Raw genomic sequence first — 27,429 nt, forward strand, 5'->3', positions numbered from 1 at the left:
GTTGATGCGAGGAATGAGCTCTGCAGCATCCGGAAAATGAGCTTTGATAAAATCGAGGTTGTGATGCACATACCACAAATATAGGAAAAGCAACACTTGGTGGGAGGTTTCTGAAATGATCGTTGCATGTAACCTCCAACTGCTAAAAATAGATCCCTGAATCAAGAGATGCCTTTGTATGATGCCTTGGGAAAAGTATTCCATGCATGAAAATCAGTTTTTCTCGGTCCCAGAGGGAACCAGTCAACCTGAAGGCACATGCATCAGTCTACGAGCCTGGGATGAAAATTTGCGCAATTTCTAGGCTAAGTAGAGATGGTTGTCCCAGAGGGATTACGCAATTTCTGGTAGGGACAAGTGACTGTCACCCAGGATTTTGTAATTTCTAGGCTGAGCCGTTGTTTTGGGTCAGACCTCGCAATTTTCTCAAGGAAGCTTGTCTGACTGCATTGCACAATTTCTGAGCCCAGCAAGCTGACTAACTGATTTGCACAATTTCTGCTAGTTGTTGGGCTAGCTTTCCCAAAGGTATTGCACAATTTCTGGGAGCAGTAGGTGACTGCTACCCAGAATTGCACAATTTTTGGGTTGAGAAGTCCTAAGATGAATTGCGCAATTTTTTAGAGGAAGACTGACATGAAGAATTGTGCAATTCTGGAGCCCAGCTGGGTTTGCACAATTTTTGGAGGGAAGGCTGGTTCCCCTATAGAATTGTGCAATTCCTGGAGGGAGCTACTCAACCAAAATATGACACTAAGTATAGAAATCATCCTATGAAGGAGGTGGAACAAACTTGCATGCACAGGCTGACAAGACTCTATGAAACAGTTGAAGTTGTTGTGCTTGACAGTGCAAGACATGTTGTTGAGGATGGTTGGTAGGGAGGCTCCAAAATTAAGCTAAGGAAACATTTTGGAGGGTGATTGTAGCTGCTACAACACTTCCCAATAGCCATCCGATTTGGTTGGTGAGTTAATGTATGGAAGGATCCTCCTACATTTCCTCCAGTTGGTCTCCAACGTACTTCTGCACTTTAAATATTCTTTTCTTGCACATAAATCATGTTAGGCCACATGATATGATAAATATTCCTTAATCTCCCTAATAAACACATTATAGTCCAAAAAGGTATTAGAAAATGCAAAGAGATAGGTTAATGTATGCTGAAGGATGTTCAAATGGGCCTTGATTTATACCTAGTTTGGAGGCCTGTCACTCTCTATCTTTCTCTTCGTCAAATATGGGTACACAAGTTTTATTTTGTGTATAAATATGTTAAAGGAATCAAAATTAGATGAATCCATAACATTAGAAAAGGAGAGTGTGAATTTGGGCTACTTAATTTTTCTTTTTCATTTCTACTAACTTCACTTTCCACAACTTTAAGTCTTTTGGAAAATTCATCCAATTTTATTGACTTTTTGAGATAATGTATTAAAAATACTTGTACCAGGGCCACTTAGATTATTGGAGATCTCATCAACCAAAGCCTTTAATTCTTTTATATCTATGTTCCAAAGATTGCTACAATTTTTCCATTAAATCTTTTAATTCTTTTAGCTCATTATTTAAGTCCTCGGTGAGTGGCAAAATGCATAGATTCCCCATAGCTTCAATACTGTTTTTGGAAATTATCCATTCGCCTCATCAAGAATTACCAAGAATTCTTTGTCTAGCTCTCTCTTCTTGTTCAAATTCAAGATAAAACAAATAGTGTAATGAAGATGGAGTGAAATTGGATGATGAGAAATGGGAATGCAATAATGAAGTGAATGATATAAAGAATGACACCCATAATGGGGATGTAGAGATAATGGTCAAGGGTATTGATGAGCTACAGATGAGGAAAGAACATGTAGGATAAGAGTAATGGTATGATACAAAAAGTGAATGATAAATTTATGGAAGATGATAAATCAAGGAAAAGATTTTGGAAGGGAATTGATGTTGTGGTGATTGAGGGGGATACAATGGAATGGATGGATGGATGTAGTGAGGGAGTGGAAAAACATGAAGAAATGGATGGATGTAATGAGGGTTAATGAGACGCTATTTGCAATGAAAATTGGAAGGAATGAGAATATGATTGTAGACAAGGCAAAGGGTGAGGACACAACAAAAATTTGTTAACTGATGAGGACAAGGATGCACTGATGGGTTATTGAGTGATGATGGCGAGGATGTGGTGAAGGGTTGTTGAGATGATGGATTCCAAGGGAATGTTAGAACACTACAAGTCGAAGTGCTCTAATACCACCGATAAGATACCTTGATAATGTGTGTGTGTGTGTGTGTGTGTGTGTGTGTGAAATTATGTATCTATATTCCATGTAAACAAGCACCTCACCCTCCAACCTATAGACAAGGGTAAAATATTCTTAAGGGCTCAAGGCCATTTTACAACAAGCCTCAATCTATGTTCAATATGTCACTTGTAGGAATTGAACAATAATTCTTCCAAACTACCTGAGATAAACACAATTGATCTATGTATGTATGCATGTATAGTTATAAATATATCTATGTGTCTGTATGCCTATTTGTCTTCAATTAAAATGAACATGCATATAAATACATAGTGATGGTACATCATATCCCTGCAAGCACCTCACCCTCCAACCCATAGAGAAGGGTAAAATATTCTTAAGGGCTTAAGGCAATTTTACAACAAGCCTCAATCTATGCTCAATATGTAACTTGTGGGAATTGAACAATAATTATTCCAAACTACCTAAGATAAACACAATTGATATATGTATGTATGCATGTATACTTATACATACATCTATGTGTGTGTATGCCTATTTGTCTTCAATTAAAATGAACATGCATATAAATATATAGTGATGATACGTCATATCCTTGGCAAGGGACATGACTTGTCATTATTCCATAATATCTTCCTAAAACTATTAGTAAGCCATATTTAGTTGTAATTTATTATAATATACGTGTAGGTATATTACATAGTTTCACTCATAATTTCAATTTCCATTTGAATTTTAATGAATTCCAATAGTTTTGGAATGACCACCATCCATCCAAAGCTTAATGGTAGATAGTTACTTGTGGTTGGCCATTGTTTCTTCTTCTAATCCCTCGTAACCAATAATTGTCTCTCCATTCAAACCATTGGCATTGTCTTCAAGTCATTTTTTTATTTATTAGGCATATTTTTCATTCCCCTGGATGCAGTTTCTTGTTGTATGTGTGTTCTCTCTCCCATTGTCTACATGCACCTTCCTTAGAAATAATTGTATTATGGATATGTATACTGTTTATGGGAAGCCTCACACATGCTATACAGTGGCCATATAAGCTATACACATTACTATAAGCCATATGTGTCCCTTTTGTGATTATACACATAATTTCCAATTATGTGTACATTGGATATTGGTTACTTATGGGTGAATAGAAGAGTTGAAATGGCGTCCCTGCTCCCTCATGCTCAATTGATCTCTATATAATAAATCCCAAACTATTTGGCCATTTGACAATATCTAGGCATGATTCACCTTGGGAAAAATGTGAGGTAGTTCTAGGCAGTGTAAAAATACTAAAGAAATTCATGCGGTGAATGAAATCACAATCCAACACTTTTATTTTACCCTCCAACCATACATGCACCATCCAAAATATGTGTGTGCATCCTTAAATTCCACCATTCAATTACTTAGTCATTATTGCAACTAATGGAAAGCTACAACAATCTGAATGCTAGGTGTTCTTCTCCTAGACATTATGTACAATGCATTTTGTATTGATCTAGGTGTCTATGTACCTTATTGGTGACTTGGTTGATAAACCCTTGTAGGATCCTATAGCCATGCATGAGTATGTTTAAGTAATTTTCTTGGTCAACTATTTTTATATCTTCCATTGTATGGGTATATTTTCAATTTGCTTGATTGTCGTTTTAATAATGAGTAACTACAACCATCCATAAAGAGACTCAACTTACTACTTATTTAAGTTGTAGACATATAATCAAATGAAATAGTGAAGGGGTATAACATTTCCATTGTGTATGCAACGCAAACACATAAATTTGATTGCACAATGGTTATTTGGTTGCCCCCATATAGAGGAAATGTACTTTCTCCTTGTAGGAAATTTGTCTTTCCTTTGCAAAGCTAACAAACAAGGTAAATTTGTAACTAGAATTGGAATAGAGCTAGCTTAGGTTACTGGTATAAGAGAACATGTCATAATATATAAAGTTAAACACATTCCAACAATTTTAAGAGAGTCTACCATTGCTCAAATTTTATGGGAAGGAGGTCAAAAGATAGGAGTAACATTCATATTGTCCCACATAGAAGAGATTCTTAGTTATAGAAGTTGCAAACCAAAGGCTTGGAAGACTTACAATAATTTTATTAAGATATTTTGAGTTCATATTTTGGCACTTTGATTAGAAACCTCCATATATATCCATTCAGTTGGACACTTTTTCATAGAATTCTTGAACACAATAGAGATATCAATAGTTGGATTCATGTATATCTTCAAACATTGGTAGAGTGCATTTATCTTCACTTGGCTTGGCCATTCCTAAGCCTCAAAGACAACCAAAATAGACATTAATTTTGTGAACAATGATAGATAAACAACTTAGAGTCCTATTTATTTTAAGACTATGATTTTGAAGATATGTGTAGGCTACATTGAGGTCACGAATCTCAGAACTGGGAATAGTGGTTAAGAATTAACTTCTATAGAAAATTTCTATTGGTGAAATTAATGGGCCATAAATACCTCATTTATAAATCAACAAATTTATACTTTAATAATATAATTAGTCACATTTTTCCATTAAAATTTCATATTAAATAACTATCATTATTTCATCCTTAATTCCATATACTTCTTATGATTATCTTACTTATCATTTTCTAAGTTATTAATTTATTTATTTTTTACTCTTTATACTATTTTTTTACAGAGGAATCAGCAACCAGGGTCGTCTCGTACATGACATAAGGTTGATTCCAACTGCTACTGCTCTAATCCCTAGGTGAACCATCTCGCCCCAGCACATGACCACACGTAAACATGAGGGATTTCAATATGGAGTTTCATGATACATAACACTTCATTATCATTGTGATCGCCAATTAAGCTACCCCTACGAGGGCTACTCTTTATATATATATATATATATATATATATATATATATATACTAAATTTTTATTTTTCTAATTTATTTTCTTCTTATATTTTATAATAAATGATTATTTTTCTCTCTTTTCATTTTATTATCCAGATTTTGTTATTATTTTTAGTTGTTTAATTAATTTCCCTTTAATAATATAATATTATTGTTTTATTTTTTTCTCCACTTAAAATATAATTAAATTCAATAATAGGATAATATCTTGAGTGTAAGTTAGTAAGTTTAATTCCTCCTCCATTTGGTTTCTATTCCTTGGAGACACGTTTTCCCCTATGGCAAAAAAATGTACAAGTGAATAGTCACAATTAGTGTGATTTGATCCTAGGTCTTGCCCATATTAGTCATTTGATTAAGAAAAAAAACATAATTAAATTCAAAAAATTATATAATCATAATAAAAAAAAAGAAAATATACTTTATTTTTTAACATTATTAGAAAAATAAATATATATTAATTTTAATTAATATTAATTTAATTTTTTATTTTAATTTAATTATCAAACTTTCATGAGAATATTGTATTAAATCAAAAGGATAACGACCTATACAGTAGGTGAGCACAATGAGAATCTTTCAAGACCAACTATACAATAGGTGAGCACAATGAGAATATTTCAAGACCAACTATACCTATAACCCCATGTTGGATGAAAAATCTTTCAAGACCAACTATACAATAGGTGAGCATAATGAGAATCTTTCAAGACCAACTATATCTATAACCCCATGTTGGTCTTTATTCTTAATATCTATTAATCATTTTACTATCCTAAAGGACACATGATCTTTGGAGGTGCACATTCTCCAAAAGACCTATACATAGAGACAAAGTTACACTACATATCAGACCAACTATTAAGAAATAGTTGTGAGGGAAGGAATAACATTTCTCATTAGGACACCCACATCCAAGTTTACACCTTTATTAGCGAGATCATCTACAACAAAATTGTTCGTCTCAACACATGAAAGAACACTAATTGATCAATAATGCTTACCAAGTTGCAATCCTTAGACAAAGCTCCATGAACAAGGTGATGGATAACTTGCTACGAATCTCGTAACACCACCAAATCTTTGATGTTTGCTTCTTTGACCAAAAATATATCTTGTAGTAATCCATATGTCTCTATGGCATTGTTTATACAATTGTGTAACCCCAACTATACAAAATTTCAAATTTTTCGTCAAAATTGAAAATTACCCCTCCTACTTCTACCAACCCTATTTCAATTTTAAATTTATTAAATATTAAATATTAAAATAAATTTAAATTTTAAATTAAAATTATACTTTAATAAATTTAATTCTTCTTCAAACTAAATAAATGAATTTAGAATTAAAATAATTCTAAACTAATATTTACAACCTTTCTCCCCATATCTATATTCACAACTTTCCTTAACAAATTTAATCAAAATTAAAACAAAATACACTAAATCTTGAATGCTATGATTCTTCCCTATCCGCTAGCCTTAAAAATATTTAGAAAATTATATATTTGTAATATATAATCTGATTAGCTTAGTAACCAACACTATACAAACCTATTAAAATACATACACTATCTTTTTTTTTCAATTTTAATCACTGATTGATCTTTCACGTAGTGTTGCACGGAGTCACCTTAGTGTATGAGTAGTAGGAGAGGGAATGAGTAGTAGGAGAGGGAACACCTCAGCTTCATTGTATAAATTTAATCAAAATTAAAACAAAATACACTAAATCTCGAATGCTATGATTCTTCCCTATCCGCTAGCCTTAAAAATATTTAAACTAGCATTTGCACCTAATGTTGCAAAGGAAACGCCGTAAGGCATAGTGTGTGGAAGAATATTGAAATGTGAATGAGTTTTTTTGAAAGCAAGGGTCGATGATAATGAGTTTGAATTGAGGAAGCCATGCCAAGAACCCTATTTGAGGGTTAAAGTGGCTATGAAATGGAATAAAAGTAGTCATAAATAACCATTGAACTTGTTTAGATACCTTAAAGATTGCCTAGTTGAAGGTGAAGTTAAACAAATGAATTCACACGAACAACAACTGGGTATCCATATCAGTATACAAAATTTTAAGGAGAGGTATGTTAATATTTTCAAACAACATTCTAATGTATTTGCCTAGAAATATGAAGACCTTAAACCATATCACATTGTGATGAACTGAATCCCTGCCAAGGATATATTCCTTATGATGCAAAGAAGCTACTAGTGGTTGATAAGGAGGTGAAAACAAATGCTTGGGCTCATGAAGAAGCTTTGTATTGTCCTCCAACCCACATTGTTCCTATGCCTATTATATTCCATGGCAACATCGTACACAGAGACATCTCTTGCTCATTACTCCTAGTATGGTAATATTGAATAACTTTGCCTGTGTCACAAATCATATAAAAATGGATTTCAGTTAGCTCCGTGGTCCTTGGAGAATAATAATATATACAACTTTCATCCATCATGGCCTCTCAATGGTCCAATTACTTAGCTAATTGCAGACCTATCTTGAAGCATTCTATATGATGCCACTTTTATTACAGGGATGCAGAAATTAGATTTTAGAATGGGAATTGTGCTCCAGCGTTATTTTCATTCAAGCGGCATTTGTGCCAGTTATGTCTTTTGGACAATTATGGTTATTCTAAATGGTAATGCTGTGTCAAGTAGTATGTGCTAGAATTTTTATTTTTATGATGAAAGCTGCATATTATGTCAGTTTAAACAAGCATAATCTGATTTTCATCCTACACTACAATTTTTTTTATAGGCATTGAATTGTTTTTCTGCAGAGTATCCAGAAGTCTGAATGCCATAAAGAATTGGAGCCAGCAGAGAGGAGGGTTCCAGTACATGTCAATTTGATCAAGAGGGATGAAGATTGTCCTGTATGTTTTCATTCCATTTCCCAATTCATGGCGTGCTAGTTTTTCTAATGTTATGGTGTTCATGCATGTGCTGTTATACTAATTGTGAAGTGGGGGAATTTAGTTGTTTCATACATTACTTTTATGACATTTAAATTCGATAAAGATCAAATCACTATCCTAGATATATTATCTATGTGTCAAACGTCAGTGGCTTTGCAGCTGTTGAATTTTTTTTTCTGTTTGCTTAGGTGGTCCAATGCATGTTTTGAATGTAGGGAAGTCTGAAATTCTATTGACTGTCATTCAATGCGCTTAGGAAGTTCTACTGTTGGAAAGTTTGATTGGGCTGCATTGAATTAAGAAAGGCTAAAACATTATTGTTAACGTTGTAGCTGTAGTTGTTCTTCATGTTGTTGAATCTCTTTGCAAGGTTGGTTTCATCGTCCCCATATGCTAAGGAGAGGGTCCTCTTGAGAGAATTGAATTTGTTGTCATTCTCCACTGCTAATTCTTCTTGTTTTGGGACAAATTCATATCGGCAATCACTATTGTTGTCATTGTTATTGCTGAAATTGTTGTGAGAGAGGTTGGAGGACTAGACTTGAGGTAGTCTGCTACTATTTCCATTGCCATCCATGGCTTCATCGTTTAAAAAACCATCTATGAAAGGATCGTCACTCTCCAACAATCCACTGAAAGAGGCAATTTTGGGCAGTTGCAGTTTTTTTTGCTGATCAATATCAGGCAAAGAAGCCATCACTTCATCTGCACTTGGTGATTCATCTCGTTCTACCCCTTGTACTCTCTGAGAATTACCGTTTTTCTTGTAAATTCGGCACAACACCCAATCATCAAGCTAGAGAACAGAAGTTCCATCAAAATCAACAATACCAATTTTAGTTGAATGAATCATTCCTATTCATAAAGAATCAAAACACAAGAACTGTGAAAGGAAAATCATTCATATTGATCAATATTCAAGAAGACATCACTTTGTAGGGTGTGTTATTTGTATTTACACAATTGATTTTTTTATTCAATCAGCTATGCTATTCTTTGTGCTTTCGCTGGGTTCCTTCATCACCACCATCATTGGAAAATTCATTTCCCTCTTGAAGTATGAAACGAGTAGCAATTCCCAATTGATCTCAGACTACCACCACAAAGAAGCTAGCAATCCTGATATACAAATCGAACCAGCCATCCTATCAAGAAATCCATGTAGTTCTCAATCTATAGCTTTGATAACCCAAAACTCAAATCTTTTATATCTAATATGCACAGAATGATCACATTAATATGTCTAGATCTCATTCTAAGATCTTTACAGATTTGATACAAAGGTAAACTAGATTTTTCATACTATGACAAGCAATATTAGCAAGTCTTGGAGTCTCTGTTATGTAATGTCTCCTCCTTGTTTGATAGAGTTGAAGCTGTATGAGCATCGACTGCACTGAAGGGATCAACCAATAGATAAATATCAGCATCGTTATACAGTGCTCTAGCCAACTGAATCCTCTGTTTTTGTCCTCCACTCATATTCAATCCTCTCTCCCCAATCTCTGTCATATCTCCATGAGCAAAACTCTCTATATCCTTCTCTAATGCACAAGATTTTATTGCCTTCTTGTATTGAATTTTTTCCATTGGTTTCCCATAGAGTATGTTATCTCTGACAGTACCACTCTGAATCCAAGCTGTTTGTGCCACGTAGGCAACATTTCCATATACTTCAATCTGCACGTAGTCCAATCAAAAAGTTTATGGAAGAATATTTGTATATAGAAAGCAAAAAAGCTGCATCTACAATCTTGTTGAACTATGAAATGGTTACTTTTGCTCAAGAAGAGTAGTTAATGTTCAACTTACATCTCCTGAAATTTTTGGGATTTCTCCAAGAATTGTATATAGCAAAGCATATTTCCCTGATCCCACTGAGCCACAAATTGCTACCTTTTCTCCAGTTTTAATGCGCAGATTTATTCCCTTCAATGTTGGCTTTGTCAATGAAGATTCTGGATCCCAGCTGAGTATGGCTTGATGAATTGCGATGGTATACTGGGATCCGACAAGTGCTTTCCTCACAACAGAATCTGGTCTTAGCTCATCATCTTGTAAGAACTTGTCCAGACGATCTAAGGAGACTTTAACCTAAATTAATATAGCCAAAACTTTAGGTAGCATTCTCACTGGATCTTGTATCACACGGAATGTTGCAAGCACTGTAAATATGGTTGTGGTAGTTAACGGTGGATCCCCTATGATAGCACACCTAGCAAAAACTATAGATGAAGTAATGATGGGTGACATCCAGTAGAGTATGGTACCATATGTTCTATAAAATTGTGCTAAAGACAACCATTTGAACTCCACAACTCAGAATTTTTCTATCAGCTCTTTAAATTTTTCTTCCCATGCTTGTAGTTTGATTATTTTCATACTATTAAGAATCTCGGATGTTATTCTGAGTCTTTCATCTTGTGCAGTCATGAACTCAACTTGGCACTTCTGGAGGGTTTTGGCCAAAGGTTTGTTTAGAATGAGAGTAAGAATGATGATGAGCAAACCTGGAATAGTTGCCCATCCAACTGTGGCAAAAAGGATGCCAATTGCTACACATATTTGCAAAGGGATGGTCCAACCCCAATGCAGCCACCACAGAAACTCTCCAAAATGATATGCATCTACAGCTATGTAGTTTACAATCTCACCAGTGGCATGTCCTCATCTTCCTAGACTGGATAGCTGAAGTTGTTTCTGATATACAGCTGCCATCAAGGTGGAATGCATTCGCATACCTGTTCGTCTAGAATTGAAGTATTTTTTTTCTGTTTGCTTAGGTGGTCCAATGCATGTTCTGAAAGTACAGAAATCTGGAATTCTGTTGACTATCATTCAATGCGCTTAGGAAGTTCTGCTGTTGGAAAGTTTGATTGGGCTGCATTGAATTAAGCAAGGCTGAAACATTATTGTTGACGTTGTAGCTGTAGTTGTTCTACATGTTGTTGAATCTCTTTGTAGGGTTGGTTTCATCATCCCCATATGCTAAGGAGAGGGTCCTCTTGAGAGAATTGAATTTGTTGTCATTCTCCACTGCTAATTCTTCTTGTTTTGGGACAACTTCATATCGGCAATTGCTATTGTTGTCATTGTTATTTCTGAAATTGTTATGAGAGAGGTTGGAGGATTGGACTTGAGGTAGTCTATTGCTGTTTCCATTGCCATCCATGGCTTCATCATTTAAAAAACCATCTATGAAAGGATCGTCACTCTCCAACAACCCACTGAAAGAGGCAATTTTGGGCAGTTGCAGTTTGTTTTGCTGATCAATATTAGGCAAAGAAGCCATCACTTCATCTGCACTTGGTGATTCATCTCGTTCTACCCCTTGTACTCTCTGAGAATGACCATTTTCTTGTAAATTCAGCACAGCACCCAATCATCAAGCTGGAGAACAGAAGTGCCATCAAAATCAACAATACCAATTTTAGTTGAATGAATCAATTCCTATTCATAAAGAATCAAAACACAAGAACTGTGAAAGGAAAATAATTCATATTGATCAATATTCAAGAAGACATCACTTTGTAGGGTGTGTTATTTGTATTTACACAATTGATTTTTTTGTTCAATCAACTATGTTATTCTCTGTGCTTTTGCTGGGTTCCTTCATCACCACCATCATTGGGAAATTCATTTCCCTCTTGAAGTATGAAACAAGTAGTAATTCCCAATTGATCTCACACTACCACCACAAAGAAGCTATCAATCTTGATATACAAATCGAACCAGCCATCCTATCAAGAAATCCATGTAGTTCTCAATCTATAGCTTTGATAACCCAAAACTCAAATCTTTTATATCTAATATGCACAGAAATTTTCACATTAATATGTCTAGATCTCATTCTAAGATCTTTACAGATCTGATACAAAGGTAAACCAGATTTTTCATACTATGACAAGCAATATTAGCAAGTCTTGGAGTCTCTGTTATGTAATGTCTCCTCCTTATTTGATAGAGTTGAAGCTGTATGAGCATTGACTGCACTGAAGGGATCATCCAATAGAAAAATGTCAGCATCGTTATATACTGCTCTAGCCAATTGAATCCTTTGTTTTTGTCCTCCACTCATATTCAATCCTCCAAGCTTTTATTGCCTTCTTGTATTGAGTTTTGTCCATTGGTTTCCCATAGCATATGTTATCTCTAACAGTACCACTCTGAATCCAAGTTGTTTGTGCCACGTAGGCAACATTGCCATATACTTCAACCTGCACGTAGTCCAATCAAAAAGTTTATGGAAGAATTTTTGTATATAGAAAGCAAAAAAGTTGCATCTACAATCTTGTTGAACTACGAAATGGTTACTTTTTCTCAAGAAGAGTAGTTAATGTTCAACTTACATCTCCTGAAATTTTTGGGATTTCTCCAAGAATTGTATATAACAAAGCAGATTTCCGTGATCACACTAAGCCACAAATTGCTACCTTTTCTCCAGTTTTAATGTGCAGATTTATTCCCTTCAATGTTGGCTTTGTCAATGAAGATTATGGATCCCAGCTGAGTATGGCTTCATGAATTTTGATGGTATACTGGAATCCGGCAAGTGCTTTCCTCACAACAGAATTCGGTCTCAGCTCATCATCTTGTAAGAACTTGTCCAGACGATCTAACGAGACTTTAACCTGAATTAATATAGCCAAAACTTCAGGTAGCGTTCTCACTGGATCTTGTATCACACGAAATGTTGCAAGCACTGTAAATATGGTTGTGGCAGTTAACGTTGGATCCCCTATGATAGCACACCCGGCAAAAACTATAGATGCAGTAATGATGGGTGACATCCAGGTGAGTATGGTACCATATGTTCTATTAAACTGTGCTGAAGACAACCATTTGAACTCCACAGCTCGGAGATTTTCTATCAGCTCTTTAAATTTTTCTTCCCATGCTTGTAGTTTGATTATTTTCATACTATTAAGAATTTCAGATGCTATTTTGAGTCTTTCATCCTGTGCAGTCATGAACTCAGCTTGGCACTTCTGGAGGGTTTTGGCCAGAGGTTTGTTTAGAATGAGAGTAAGAATGATGATGAGCAAACCTGGAATAGCTGCCCATCCAACTGTGGCAAAAAGGATGCCAATTGCTACACTTATTTGCAAAGGGACGGTCCAACCCCAATGCAGCCACCACGAAAACTCTCCAAAACAATATGCATCTACAGCTATGTAGTTTACAATCTCGCCAGTGGCATGTCTTCGTCTTCCTAGACTGGATAGCCAAAGTTGTTATGATATATAGCTGCCATACAAAGTACAAAAGTATCCCAATTTTTCCCTTTTGCATGGGCTGCAGTTGGAGAAAGTTTTCAGCATCAGTGGCCATTTCATTCTATTAAGATTTAAAGAGAATTTTTTTTCTAGATTGTAGCAGACCTGATACTTTTCTCTATAAATCTTTACAACATTAGCATGTGAAAGCAGCGAATTGTGTGCAACAATGTCGGGTTCTGTCACAGAATTTCCTACTGTGCAATTCCCAAATGGAGCAGAGCACCTTCTAGGAGAAAAAATGTCATTGTCATAACGAAGAGCAACAACAACCCGTGGCTCATTGAATGTCATCTAGTATTTCAGCCTGTCGCCAAAGGTTTTGAAGCAGAACTTTGCAAATTTTGCATAGCCCTCACTATGCAACAAAAAATGATATGTATGTCATTATTACTACAATGGAAAGTATCGGAAGCTGGAAATTATGATATGGGTTTCGAATTACATGCTCTGTATCAGTGCTAATGAAATATAGATAACTGACACAACTCCAGAATTTATCAACCCTCCATAGGTTGTTTCAAGCACTTCCGATAAATCTTAGTGATAAAGATTTGCATAGGGCGTGATACCCAAAAATGAAATGAAATTTTACAACAGCAGCTAGTGAAGGCCAAACGGTAACACTATAACACTGAGAGAACTTTTATATAAAATTCATAACAATGATAAGGCCATAGTCACAGAAAACAGATTGAATTGAAGAAATTACAACAATAAGAAACATATGCAATGTTTTTATTACAGGACTTAAGTGGATATAAGCCACAAGAAACACACAAGAATGCACCACTCTACATGACAGAATCTGGGATTTTAGTAATGAATGCGAACAGGTGATACCAATTAGTATTCATCCAACACGCCATACCCACAAGAAGTATTGTAAGTCATAATGATAAAAATTGCAGAGGGCATGATATCCAAAAATGAAGTCAAATTTTAGCGATAACAGCTAGTGAAGGCCAAAGGCTAAAAATGTAAATGTCATAAGAACAAGAGGGCCTTAGTTACAGATAACACTTTGAATTGCATAAATTGCAACAATGAGAAACACATGCAATGGTTTCTATTATACACAACTTCAATGGAAATAGACCATAATCACAGGAATGCACCAGTCTACACCACAAAAACCAAGGTTTTAGCCATGAACACAAACAGGCTATACCAATCAGTAGTCATCCAACTGGGCATACCCATAGGAAGTATTGTACAACATAAATCACAAACTGTAGAGATTAAATGTTTCCTTCCCAAAAATCCATGAATACAAATATGCCAGAATCTCAAGAATCATAGATCACAAACTACAAAAATTTGAGTTCGTGCCAATAAAGGTAAGCCATCAATACAAATAGGCCAGAATCTCAAGAATCATAGACCACAAATTATTTGAACCACAGACTGCCATTTTAAATGATATACAAGCATTGAGAAAAGACACAAGAAATATTGTAGAACATGGACAAGGGATGTAGTAAGACACACTGAAAACCAATATGATAGAACTTTTTAAAGTTGGTATAACTAAACCTAATGGGACAGTTGCATTAGAACATAGATTGCAAGAAGCATGAATAAAACAAAGCAATGGATGATACAAAATAAGAGTAAGCCGCCAGAACTACAATTCTTCCTATCACAACGATTAGGAGACTACTGGAATCCCCCGTTTTACATTTTGAAAATTCAAAAGATGCAATAGCTGAAGGAATTTGTATGAGATGCTAGCACAATTACCTCTTTTAAGCAAGTAGTTAATGAGATTATTTTAATATTGGACGCCCTTGTAATTGATCCGACCTGCTCCTTCTGCATCATCAAATACACACAACTTCAGAAACACGGTTATAAATCATAGATCCATAAACTATACTTCAGGGATCCGTTCTATATTTTTAAAATTTATAGGCTTTAATGTAAGTAAATTAGATATTTAACTTATCAATTTAATACAGTCAAAATCTTTCATTCATATATTAAGTTTGGACAACGATCAAAACCTGAGTATCTGCCTACTTGGAAAACTCCTAGACAAGGTTATCGAGAAACTATAGGCATCCATGTTCATATTTACCATCAACTCTACGTCGCTCTGTGAAACAAATATTTGTGGTTAAATTTCCACATTTAAATAACTCAAGACAGAAACAAAATTTTTCCTACAAAATCTTCTTCCATTGAAAAAACCATAAATTTTATCATTTGAATTCTCATGAAAAAAAGTCCAAAATGGACAAATGGCAGAAGATGCATATACCTTATAAAGATGGTATTCATCCACCATAACATCGGCAGTGACATTGTTAGCTACAATCCCTGAAAAGAAAAGCCCAAACACCCCTAAAATCTGAAAAACCTGAATGTGTGAAAAACATTACGGTGCAGGGATATGATTGATCCAATGATACCAACTTAGTTGTGAAAAAATGCATACCTAGTTGACAGATAAAATTATCCCAAATGTTCGGCCCTTGTCCATCGGACTTGGCAACTCCTTCCACCTGGTAAGTCCCAGATCCATAAACTATACTTCAAGGGACCATTCTATATTTTTGAAAGTTATTTGTATGCTGAAGCAAAAGCTGGAATTTAATGTAAGTAACTTAAATATTTAACTTATAAATTTAATACAGTCAAAATCTTTCATTCATATATTAAATTTGGACAGCGATCAAAACCCAAGTATCTTCCTACTTGGAAAAGTCCTAGACCAGGATATCGAGAAACTGTAGGCATCCATTTTCATATTTACCATCAACTCTACATCGCTTTGTGAAACAAATATTTGCAGTTAAATTTCCACATTTAAATAACTCATGTAGAAACAACATTTTTCCTACAAAATCTTCTTCCATTGAAAAAACCATAAACTTTATCATTTGAATTCTCATGAAAAAAAAAGGCCAAAATGGACAAATGGCAGAAGAAGCATATACATTATAAAGATGGTATTCATCCACCATAATATCGGCAGTGACATTGTTAGCTATAATCCCTGAAAAGAAAAGACCAAACACCCCTAAAATCTGGAAAACCTGAATGTGTGAAAAACATTACAGTGCAGGGATATGATTGATCCAATGAAGCCAAATTAGTTGTGAAAAAATGCATACCTGGTTGACGGATAAAATTAACCCAAATGTTCGGTCGTCCTCCATCAGACTTGGCAGCTTCTTCCACCTGGTAAGTCGAAGTCGTCGTTCCGAACACAAAACCCTTGGGAAAACTGGCTCTAGTCAGCCCGCCAGTGTCAACCTCTTGACTTGGCTGCCATACAAAGTGCTCAATAATGCAGAGATTTATATAAAGGAAAAGAAAGATAATCATCGTTCCCATCTCCATTTCGGTCACTTAGCTCACACTCTGAGTGTGTTTTCATGTATTTTAATTCGATAAAAAACACACAGTGCACAACTATGTTGTGGAGCATGTAGCCAACAAAGAGAGATTGGAAACTATGATTACTGGCATATGTTGTGGTTGATTTTCTCACCTATATTTGACTGGGAATGGCCAAATCCTATTACTGTACGTGGAACCTATATTTGCCTGGGAATGGCCAAATCCTATTACTGTACTTGGAGCTTACACTGTGGTTTGAATGTGATCAACCCACATGCAACAGACTGATCGCGCCATCATGGGTGGTCGGTGTTCAGCATTTGGGTCTGTATTGCATGTGCATATATATATATATATATATATATATATATATATATATATATATATATATATATATATACGGAGAATAAGCTTTGTGATTGTGGTTATGTTATGTAACCTTCTGCTAGTTTCAAGGTATATACTTTGTTGGGAGAAAACATGGAGTGAAGGCAAAATAGCCAATTTATTCTCTCTCTAATAACAGGGACCCTTGTTAGGTCAATTTGATTCGGTTCAAGTCAAGGTCTGTTCACTCACGTTCTGCTAGTTTCCAGGTATATACTTTGTCAGGAGAAAACATGTAGTGAAGGCAAAATAGCCAATTTATGCTCTCTCTAATAACAGGGACCCCTGTTAGGTCAATTTGATTGGGTTCAAGTCAAGGTCTGTTCACTCAAGGATTTCATCTTACCATTCACTGTAGGGCTGGCTAATTGTCTTTCATCTTTTTGTGCCCTTGCATCAATATTCGCACGAATAAAGGTAGCAGTGTACCATAAACTCAAAGCATGCCTAATGTTGTTCTGCTTAGCTAAACAATGCACTACAAGCAGGTGAACCCTGACTTCAACATCTACAATTGTAGCTAAAGCATTGATCTCAATTATTTGGGATGCAATCACAGCTCTATACTCACCTCTCGTGAGGATAGGAAGACTTGACAGGAGTAGCTACGAAAATATAAGTGTCCATCAATTCCCAGATTGATATGCGATGGTTTGCCTTTTTGATCTGATCTTTCTAGTGTATGCATGTAATAACTCCACAGAGCTGGTGTATGCATGCAATAACTCCACAGAGTTTGGGTATAGGATCATTTCTTGGCAAACGCCACCTTCCCACCTCCCCCTACTTTGTCTCATTGTAATGCAATTTATATGCAAGGAGACTTCGAATTTTCCAGCCGCAATGTGAGTGCATAATGTTCTAATTAAAAAAAAAAGAGAAAAGAAATCTCGTTGGCCTCCAGAAATACGGCCATGTTAAATAAAACTAAAATGAAAAGTGTTAGAGCAATGCTCGATGTCTTTGAAATCAAAGCAAGTCAAAATCATCAATGTTGAACTTGGAAAGAGAAAGGTGATTTTAGAAGAATGGATGACACAAAATTTGTTGGAAAGCTGAAGAAACAGGACAGATGCCCAGTAAAGGATGGAGACCTAGCAATCATGTCAAGATGGGGTTTTGTCAAATGAGGAGCTCAAGAAGAGGGTATAGCTCCCAAAATTCTGGCTAGGAGTGGTATCGTTTTGTTTGTTGGCAGCTAATGATAAAATTCTATCTCAAGTACCAATAAGGAAGGGATGCTTCCAAGAGCTAAGAGCTAAACAGATGCGTGGAGGAAAGAGAAGGAAACCTAGATAGGATCCTCCATGATAAAAATCACAAAACACTCGCTCAAACAGAGATAGAGATGGACAATATCATGTCAAGAGAAACACAACATGCGAGTAGAGTTCCATATACTGAAACCATAAGCTCGGGAGCTTGTGTAGATCATGTGGGGATACTAAGGCGTACATCTTAAATATCTCCTTGTCATCGACTTAACGCATTAGACCAATCATTGTGCCTCGCTTTGTATTTCCTTCTCCAATGATGATTAATATGATCAAGGGGTTTCCATGCCTCTCAAATGCTCTCAAGTGCCATGATGGATGGACTCCAACCTCTAATGATCCATGAAAGATTCTTGATTCCTTAATTGAACCCGGTTGAGTTTAGAGCCCCCTTCCAAGTTTATGCTTGGTGATGCAAATTTATGGACGCTTTAGTTCCTTCTTGGCGGGTTAGCCTATATTTCCTATAGCAGCAGAGGATGGTTCTTCCATGTGTTTTCTAATTACAAACCCAAAACCTGCATTGCCAGGGCAACCCCTCGAAGAACCCATGAAAATGGATTTTAGAATGGAGACTTTTGCAACCGAACATACTTTCACTGGAATTCTGGGATTTACAGCGTGAAATGTAAGTTTTCGTTTCTGGAGAAACACTTCACTTATCATCAAGGCTAATGGTGGAAGAGTAAACAACATTGTCACAGATATTTGGCTCAACGATATTACTTGCATTGGAAACCAAAAATACAATATCAAATTGATTTTATTCATCTTGAAAGAAAGGGAAAAGACCAAAGTTCCAAATTTTCATGTCTATGTTCCCACCCAGTTTGGATGATGTTCAAAGTGCCATTTGCCTTCGCCCAAAATGACTTCATCAATCCTGTATTTGTGGAGAAAATGCAGAAACAGGGTAACCATAATTCCTAGTTTTAAAAGGAGCCATTGACAGCTATTTGGAACAGTGAATGCGAGTGTGAGTGCCACGGAGACCGAGACCGATGGGCAACTTGTGAGAAAAAGGACTTGGTCATGTTGCAGTTTTCATTGTTGTTTGTGGTTTCGAGTTTTAATTGTTGTAATAGCAACAGCCCTTGGAGGTTGCAAGTAATGCAATTTCCATTACCAGGATAACTAATAAAAGGGAAAACCTGTTGTGTCTGTTTCTTTAGATTGTTGAGTGCATGATTCAGTTTGCGTCTGAAATTCCCAATGAACTATCCGTCCATGGCGTTGTGGGCAGGGGTGATCTTTGTCCAATCACCCTTGCACCAAATAGAGTCAATATACCTCATAAGCACGGCATCTAGATCATTACCCCACTCAAAATGGTAACTCCACATTCCTGTCATCAACCATTTTTACGCTTGTTGTCCAAAATATGTGTATTCACAACAGCCAAAAGTTTATCCTTTACACTTTGTTGGCTTATAATACCCGTGTGAGGTTCAAAATATGACATTACTATTCTGCAAATGTGCAATGGGTATATCCCATTGGCTTATAATACCCGTGTGGGCTTCAAAATATGACATTATTATTCTGCAAATGTTGCAATGGGTATATCCCATTGGCTTAGAATACCTGTGTGAGCTTCAAAATATGACATTATTATTCTGCAAATGTTGCAATGGGTATATCCCATCCTAAACATATGGCGCACTTCCATCTGCCTTTTCCCTTTTCATACCACTCACCAAGAAGCTCTGAAAGTCTCAAGAATCTTTGACCTTCGGGACGAAACTCTATAGACTGCGTTATATTCTTATTAACAACACTACGTCCACCAACTTGAATTTCCACTGGCTTATTCAATACTTTGCAAGCAAAAACCTCTACCTACCTAGGAAATGTGGTAGAGAAGAGCACGGTTTGTCTGTCTAGTCTGGTATTTTGAACAATTATAGTTATTTGAGGCTCAAAAACCATATCAAACATCCTATCAGCTTCATATATAACAAGGTAGGTGACTCTGCGAAGATTTGATATCTTACTGCCACTTGTACATAAGATATCAATCATTCTACCAGGTGTGCATACCACGATTTCAGTACCTTTCTTCAAATCACTAATTTGTTGTGCCACTCCTGAACCTCCATAGACAGGTACACAATTCAATCCTAAAACCTTAGCAAATTTCTTGATATCAGAGTGAATCTGTTGAACAAGCTCTCTCGTGGGAGCCATAATCAAACCAATTGGTCCATCACCTGTAGCAAGATGAGGCTGATCTTTAATATGCCTTAGCATAGGCAAAACAAATACAAGAGTCTTACCCGAACCTGTTTTTGCTAAACCAATACAGTCTCTTCCACTCATGATCACAGGAAGGGCCTGAGCTTGAATAGACATAGGATTCTCGAAGCCTAATTTTTTGATGACTTCGAGGACATTACGAGTCAATCCAGTCTGGTTCCATGTCTTGACAGCCTTCGGTGTGTCTTTTCCACGAATCTTCAACTCAAGCTGCTTTCTGTAAAGTGCAACTTTCTCTGATGTCATCAGAGATATTTCTCTTACTTTCCGGTAAAAGTCTTTCTTTAAGGGAGCATACTACACCTTGGAGTGGTCCACAATAGATAGTTTCTCAATTTTAGTTTTATTCATTCTCTTCATGAACTCGTCACCATTTTCATCATCCACTTGATCTTCATTGAAGTCTTCATCTTCTTCGTTATCCGTATCAGACTCTTCACCTGGTATAATTCTCCCGAGAGTGTTTTTGATAGTCCTCTTTCCTTTGGAGCCTACACCTTTGGCTTCATTCTCAATTTCATTACCAAACATGGAATTTTCTGTTGTGTTATTCAAATTTTCCATGTTAGATGTAACCAAGGTATTCATGAATGCATCCAGAGGATCAATTTCATCTTCAACATTGGCATCGGATTTATCAATCTTCATGGCCTCTCCATTCTGCATATTTTCATCCTCCGAATCAACCATTACAACATTTCCATTTTCAAACCCAGGAACATCTCCATGTGCTTTCATAACAACCAATACATCATCATCATCAGATTCTTCACCTTCAAGGGTCCATTTTTTTCCAGCTTTAGCCTCTGGTTCACCCTTATCCTCCCCTCTCTTTTCCTTCATTCGCTTCAGCTCTTGCCAATCTGGTTCGAGCGATGAATATGTATTGTTTTCTGCACAAGTCTCCTTAAAACATGTTGTAGCTTTAGCACATGATTTTTCTAAATGCCAAAATACTTCTTGAATTTTATTAGAATTCTCCATGGATTCAAAACATGAATGTAATGATATATTGTGTGGCCAACTACATTCAAAGGCCTGCATGATTATATCGTGTGCCATAGCTCTGATACCACTGTAGCATAAAAACTTATGTTGATGCACGAAAATGATAGCTGGTAAACTTGAATGTTAAAATACACAGAAGGCATTTAAAAATAATAATTTATTATTATATAAAAATGTATATGATGATTTGAATGTACAATGAGGACCCTGATTTTATACCTCAGCAGGTGACCTTTCGTGAATGGGCATGTCTTTTAGACATGCCTTTTCACTTAATGTAATGACTAATTAACCTAATTAATTATTTAATTATTTAATATTTATATTCATTTTATTTAGCTAATTGTTATGAATTATATTCATAACAACACAAAATTACATGTGATGATGGTGGTGGTAGGTGAGCTTCCTCCCACCTCCTCCAATGAGCCATCTTTTTCCCAGGATCCATCTAATGCCATAATTTCCCGTATTGAATCGAACTCGAATTTGAACTTGAACTTGAAGTTGGTAACTATGGTTGAATGCAAAGATATTGTTTACTCCATAAGGCTCGTTGTTCTATCTTTGTGAGGAGTTTCCTCTTCTTAATTGTTAGGGTTTGAAATCTAATGAATTTTTGTGGATAATCATGTTTTGGCTTGCATTCCTTCATAATGGAGGTGCACATAAAATCACCTGCATTTAGTTGAATGGCCTCTAGAAGACTCTTATTTATATCCATTTTGACAAACTTATGTGGGAAAAATCAAAGTTGAAACCGATTGTTATGATAATAGGTTAGAGCTTGGGATGCTTGAGTAGGACTTCATTGACCGCATTCTCAGTACACAAAATTACATGTGATGATGGTGGTGGTAGGTGAGCTTCCTCCCACTCCTCCAATGAGCCATCTATTGCCCAGGATCCATCTAATCCCATCATTTCCCATATCGAATCAAACTCGAATTTGAACTTGAACTTGAACTTGGTAACTATGGTTGAATGCAAAGATATTGTTTACTCCATAAGGCTCGTTGTTCTATCATTGTGATGAGTTTCCTCTTCTTAATTGTTAGGGTTTGAAATCTAATGAATTTTTGTGGATAATCCTGTTTTGGCTTGCTATCTTTTGGCGTTCCTTCATAATGGAGGTGCACATAAAATCACTTGCATTGAGTTGAATGCCATCTAGAAGACTCTTATTTATTTCCATTTTGACAAACTTTTGTGGGAAAAATCAAAGTTGAAACCAATTGTTATGATAATAGGTTACTCCTTGTCACGATGGATTTTGAATGTTGATCATCTCAGTAAAGTCCTACTCCAACAATGAAATAATGTTTCTATAAGAGTTATGAGTTGGTCATTTCAGTTGAGGAAAGAATCCAAGCAAGTTAGGGTTTTAAATCTATTGAATTTTTGCAGATAATCTTGTTTTGGCTTGCTATCTTTTGGTGTTCCTTCATAATGGAGGTGCACATAAAATCACCTGCATTGAGTTGAATGGCCTCTAGAAGACTCTTACTATTGAGTTGAATGGCCTCTAGAAGACTCTCTCTTGTATCCATTTCGACAAACTTTTGTTGGAAAAATCAAAGTTGAAACCAATTGTTATGATAATAGGTTACTCCTCGTCACGATGGATTTTAAAGGTCGATCTCAGATAAAGTCTTACTCCAACCATGAAATAATGTTTCTAAGAAAAAGTTATGAGTTGGTCATTTTAGTTGAGGAAAGAATCCAAGCAAATTTACCACAAAGATTTCTTTTCACTTTAAAAGAGGTTTCTACAATATATTGGCCAATAAATTTAATTTACAACCAAAGTTGACTCATTAAATTATTCATTATATTTTAAAATCCCAAACCCTCTTTTTAATAAAAATGCAAATTACTAAGAATATTGTTTTTAATATTTGCAATAAGAAATTGAGAATGTAATAGTGTGTGGTGAATACTATCCTTGGCCCAAAAGTCGAGCCTATGAAAACGAAAGAGACCCCGGTCTTCCCTTTCTTTAATAATCCTCTCACTGTTTGGATATTCCACGCTCGTCTTCTCTCTGTTAATCAAAATTTGGAAAATGACCCCCAAAAAAAAGGATATTCCATGCTCGTCTTCTCTCTCTGTTATTTAACATTTGGAAAACGACCAAAAAAAATTAAAAAACTCAAAACTTGAACTATACGAAAATACAAATTTCTCTCTGGCCACTGTTTAACTGTTTTAGTTTTATTTTTTATTTATTTTTGTTAAAATAGAAATTGACAAAAATAAATTATTAAAATTATAAATTTAATTTATAAACTTTGAGTAACTTAAATATTTTTTTGGATATTCCACGCTTGTCTTCTCTCCGTTTCCGTAGCGTCTGAAAGTGTTGGAACGATGCTTTGTCATGCAAGCATATCGGCCATCTGTGGGCCAAATCAGGCGGTGGGCATCATGGTGTATCACGTCCAGAAAGGAATGTCATTAGCCATTGATCTACCTGATTCTGGACCCAATATATGGCATCGATTGGTGGCATTTGAATTATCAATAGTGATGGTTGGAGGCATAGAAAAGAAGTGATGATGTGGGAGCTTTTTCAAATGGATGGTTTTGATGGTGATGGATTTTCTTGGAAGGAGATGGGGAGGATGTCTGAGTCTGTGTGTCGACAATTTTGGAGGGATTCGTGCTCCACGTGGTTTGAGTGCGTGGGAGTGGGAGACAAGATATGTTTCAGGGCTCATGGGAGTCTAAAGGTAGCTGTCTACAGTGTCACCCACGGCTCATGGAGTTGGTTACCTAGCTGTCCTGATCCACATGACCAGGATCGCAAAAACCTACATCTGAGGAGCCTTGTCTTTCAACCCAACCTAGATAACTAGAATGTCTGATTCAAGGTGTTTTAATTGCAAGCTTTATTGTTAGTCTGAAAGAAAAAAAATGTAGCACAACAATGGATTGTGGCTGCAGAGCCTATTGTAAAAAGCTGCTTTGGATGTAGCACCTATGCATAGAGCGAAAATACATCAAAGATCAGATAAAAGTTAATAATTTCAGTAGTCATTAAGTGCTGTAAATATGAGTTCTGATAATAGATCCACCTGTATAGAATGCAATTTATTGGATTCAGTGCGGTATTGGCTGTGCAGTTGTTTCGTAATTAATCTGTGAGAGGGAAATACAGCTATAAACCGAAGTCTCTTCTAATGGATGAATGATTTCTTGGACCAAATGTGTTCAATATTTATGTGCATGGACTTTTTAAATGCGTTAAAAGCTCCTGTGTTGAGCTGCGTTAAAATCTCTATTATATTTCTTAATATTCTATTTTTAAACAATTTGCCCTGTAAGATGACCATAAGTATATATTATGTATGGGATAAGTATAAGTATATATTAATGTATTTTCAATAAATAATTAAAGAATGAGATTATGTAGGCTTTTAATATTTGTAATAAGAAATTGTGAATATTTTTATCAATATAATTACTTAATTTAATAATCTATGTAATGTATCAAAGTCCTTGTTGTAGTTTTGACACTCAATTTTTATAAAGGATGATGTTTTCTGGGTGACAATGGTGGATGTTGATTATTCATCTTTTTTTGTCCGAACTATTGAAAAATGATACAAACCGTCTAAACAAACACCCATACCACTTCCCAAACATGTTGTCATTCATGTATATCAAACGCAGTGTCAGATTTGAAATGCTGACCTTTTATTTTCAAATGATACAAACCATCTAAACAAACACCCATACCACTTCCCAATTAACATGTTGTCATTCATGTATGTCAAACGCAGACATGTTGTGATTCATGTATATCAAACGCAGTGTCACATTTGAAATGCTGACCTTTTATTTATTTATATAGATATGGAGGAGGCTGCTCCGAATAAGGCCGCCGCAACTTTGAAATGCTGACCTTTTATTTATTTATATAGATATGGAGGAGGCTGCTCCGAATAAGGCCGCCGCAACTTGCTGAGTTCCTGGATTCTGGCTGCTCAGTGCAACGATGGCCACTACATTGAAATACCTAGAATGTGAATCTACAAATACCAAGTTTTGTTACTACATCTACAGTCTATCACAACCTCGCTATTTCTGTGAGACATGCAAACGCTACTGGACCAAAAGAGGCACTTTGAGGAATGTTCTTGTTGGTGAAAGTTACAGAAAAAACAAGAGAATCAAGAGATAATCTTTTAGTGCTCGTGACAGTGAATTGACATCCACGACTACTCATGGGAAAATCACAATAATAATAACATCACACATCCTGTCTACAGTGGCCAATTGTTCAAGCCCTGAGCACCCTTATTTGACCAAATCCAGGCCGCTTGCTTTCATACGCTCTGGGCAGATTTGGTGGTTGTGGCAATTCACCACAGTAGTATAAGACACAGTAGTGTAACCCATGACCGATTAATACTCACCCAATAATTCCTCGGACAAATCGTCAACCAGAAGCTTCGGATTCATTCCAGCCACAAGCACAACTGCAAATACAGAGTAATTTTCGTCATGTATAGAGAAAACATTAAACTCTAGAAGAGAATGGTGTGAAACCAGAGCTCTCTCACTTTCACTGCATATGAGAGATGGTTTACCTCTTTCTGTTTACAGGCCACGCAGACTGATTTGACCACAACCGCTGGAGCTACCCACTCCTCGAATCTATACAGCGCAGAAGAATGGGCAACGAACCAAGAGACAGGTGCAGTAGCAGCGCCTACACCGCCACCATTGGAAATGAAAGGGTTGAGAAAATTCCAAATCAGGGGAACAAGAAGATAGCCATCCCTGGGAAAACCATAGCTACGAAAGCGTTTATGATGGGAAAACTCCACAACGCATAAGAAAGCCAGGGGTAGCATCCCTTCTCGCCTTTTTACGGTTTATCAAGATACAGAGTGGCATGAGTCGTACAAACTTCCAACTGAGTGTTTCCTATAACCAACCTCCAGCGCAACAATTACCCCAGCCTATAATCCCTTCTCGCCTTTTTACCGTCTCTCAAAATACAGAGTGGCATCTCTCCAAATTCAGAGTGGCATGAGTCTTTATTGTAACGAACTTACAGCTGAGTGTTTCCTCTAACCAACCTCCAACGCAGCAGTTATTGCCACCTATAATGATCCAATGGATGAAAATTCTGTAATCGTCTAACGCATCATATCAACGATTCAGGATAGTACAGAGTGGCAGATAACAAAGCAGGATAGTACACAGTGGCAGATAAGAAAGTTATTCCTAGAGGGAAACGCCTTACGGCATAACCAGCGCAACAATTACCCTAGCCTATAATCCCTTCTCGCCTTTTTACCGTGTCTCAAAATACAGAGTGGCATCTCTCCAAATTCAGAGTGGCATGAGTCTTTATTGTAACGAACTTACAGCAGAGTGTTTCCTCTAACCAACCTCCAACGCAGCAGTTATTGCCGCCTATAATGATCCTATAATGATCCAATGGATGAAAATTCTGTAATCGTCTAACGTATCATATCAACGATTCAGGATAGTACACTGTGGCAGATAAGAAAGATATTCCCAGAGGGAAACGCCTTACGGCGTAAAAATTATATATTTGTAATATATAATCCGATTAGCTTAGTAACCAACACTATACAAACCTATTAAAATACATACACTATCTTTTTTTTTCAATTTTAATCACTGATTGATCTTTCACGTAGTGTTGCACGGAGTCACCTTAGTGTATGAGCAGTAGGAGAGGGAATGAGTAGTAGGAGAGGGAACACCTCAACTTCATTGCAAAACCAATTGTTTTA

The 27,429-nt window shown here is 36.1% G+C and overlaps 2 protein-coding genes and 1 pseudogene across 2 annotated transcripts; all 3 read right to left on the minus strand.

Annotated features, from left to right (window-relative positions):
- Positions 1-9,420: 9,420 nt before the first annotated feature.
- LOC149220680 (ABC transporter C family member 8-like) lies at positions 9,421-13,673 on the minus strand. The gene is made up of 7 exons (XM_089387164.1): positions 13,485-13,673; positions 13,287-13,350; positions 13,025-13,171; positions 12,669-12,931; positions 12,207-12,320; positions 9,916-10,197; positions 9,421-9,783 (listed from the first exon to the last, which is right to left on the minus strand). The coding sequence occupies exons 1-7, from the start codon at positions 13,671-13,673 to the stop codon at positions 9,421-9,423; spliced, it is 1,422 nt and encodes a 473-aa protein (XP_089243290.1).
- Positions 13,674-15,378: 1,705 nt separating this feature from the next.
- LOC149220681 (beta-glucosidase 26-like) lies at positions 15,379-16,727 on the minus strand. The gene is made up of 4 exons (XM_089387166.1): positions 16,566-16,727; positions 15,820-15,886; positions 15,643-15,701; positions 15,379-15,477 (listed from the first exon to the last, which is right to left on the minus strand). The coding sequence occupies exons 1-4, from the start codon at positions 16,725-16,727 to the stop codon at positions 15,379-15,381; spliced, it is 387 nt and encodes a 128-aa protein (XP_089243292.1).
- Positions 16,728-19,999: 3,272 nt separating this feature from the next.
- LOC149220682 (DEAD-box ATP-dependent RNA helicase 45-like) lies at positions 20,000-21,628 on the minus strand (annotated as a pseudogene).
- Positions 21,629-27,429: the final 5,801 nt, after the last annotated feature.

This window comes from Pinus tabuliformis, chromosome Q (assembly GCF_031772625.1).
Source record: "Pinus tabuliformis cultivar Carrire ecotype Pingquan chromosome Q, CPIR1, whole genome shotgun sequence".
NCBI classification, from domain to species: Eukaryota; Viridiplantae; Streptophyta; class Pinopsida; order Pinales; family Pinaceae; genus Pinus; species Pinus tabuliformis.

What these genes read in the sequence shown, in the direction of transcription:
- LOC149220680 (XM_089387164.1), bottom strand. Translation starts at nt 13,673, where the DNA reads ATGACATTCAATGAGCCACGGGTTGTTGTTGCTCTTCGTTATGACAAT. An exon ending in GACATGCCACTGGCGAGATT is followed by an intron (nt 13,172 to 13,286) that starts GTAAACTACATA and finishes TTTTTGCCACAG; the next exon opens with TTGGATGGGCAGCTATTCCA. An exon ending in ACAAAACTCAATACAAGAAG is followed by an intron (nt 10,198 to 12,206) that starts GCAATAAAAGCT and finishes ATATTAATTTAG; the next exon opens with GTTAAAGTCTCCTTAGATCG.
- LOC149220681 (XM_089387166.1), bottom strand. Translation starts at nt 16,727, where the DNA reads ATGGAGATGGGAACGATGATTATCTTTCTTTTCCTTTATATAAATCTC. An exon ending in CGACGACTTCGACTTACCAG is followed by an intron (nt 15,887 to 16,565) that starts GTGGAAGAAGCT and finishes GGGACTTACCAG; the next exon opens with GTGGAAGGAGTTGCCAAGTC. An exon ending in TAATTTTATCTGTCAACTAG is followed by an intron (nt 15,702 to 15,819) that starts GTATGCATTTTT and finishes TTTTCTTTTCAG; the next exon opens with GGATTGTAGCTAACAATGTC.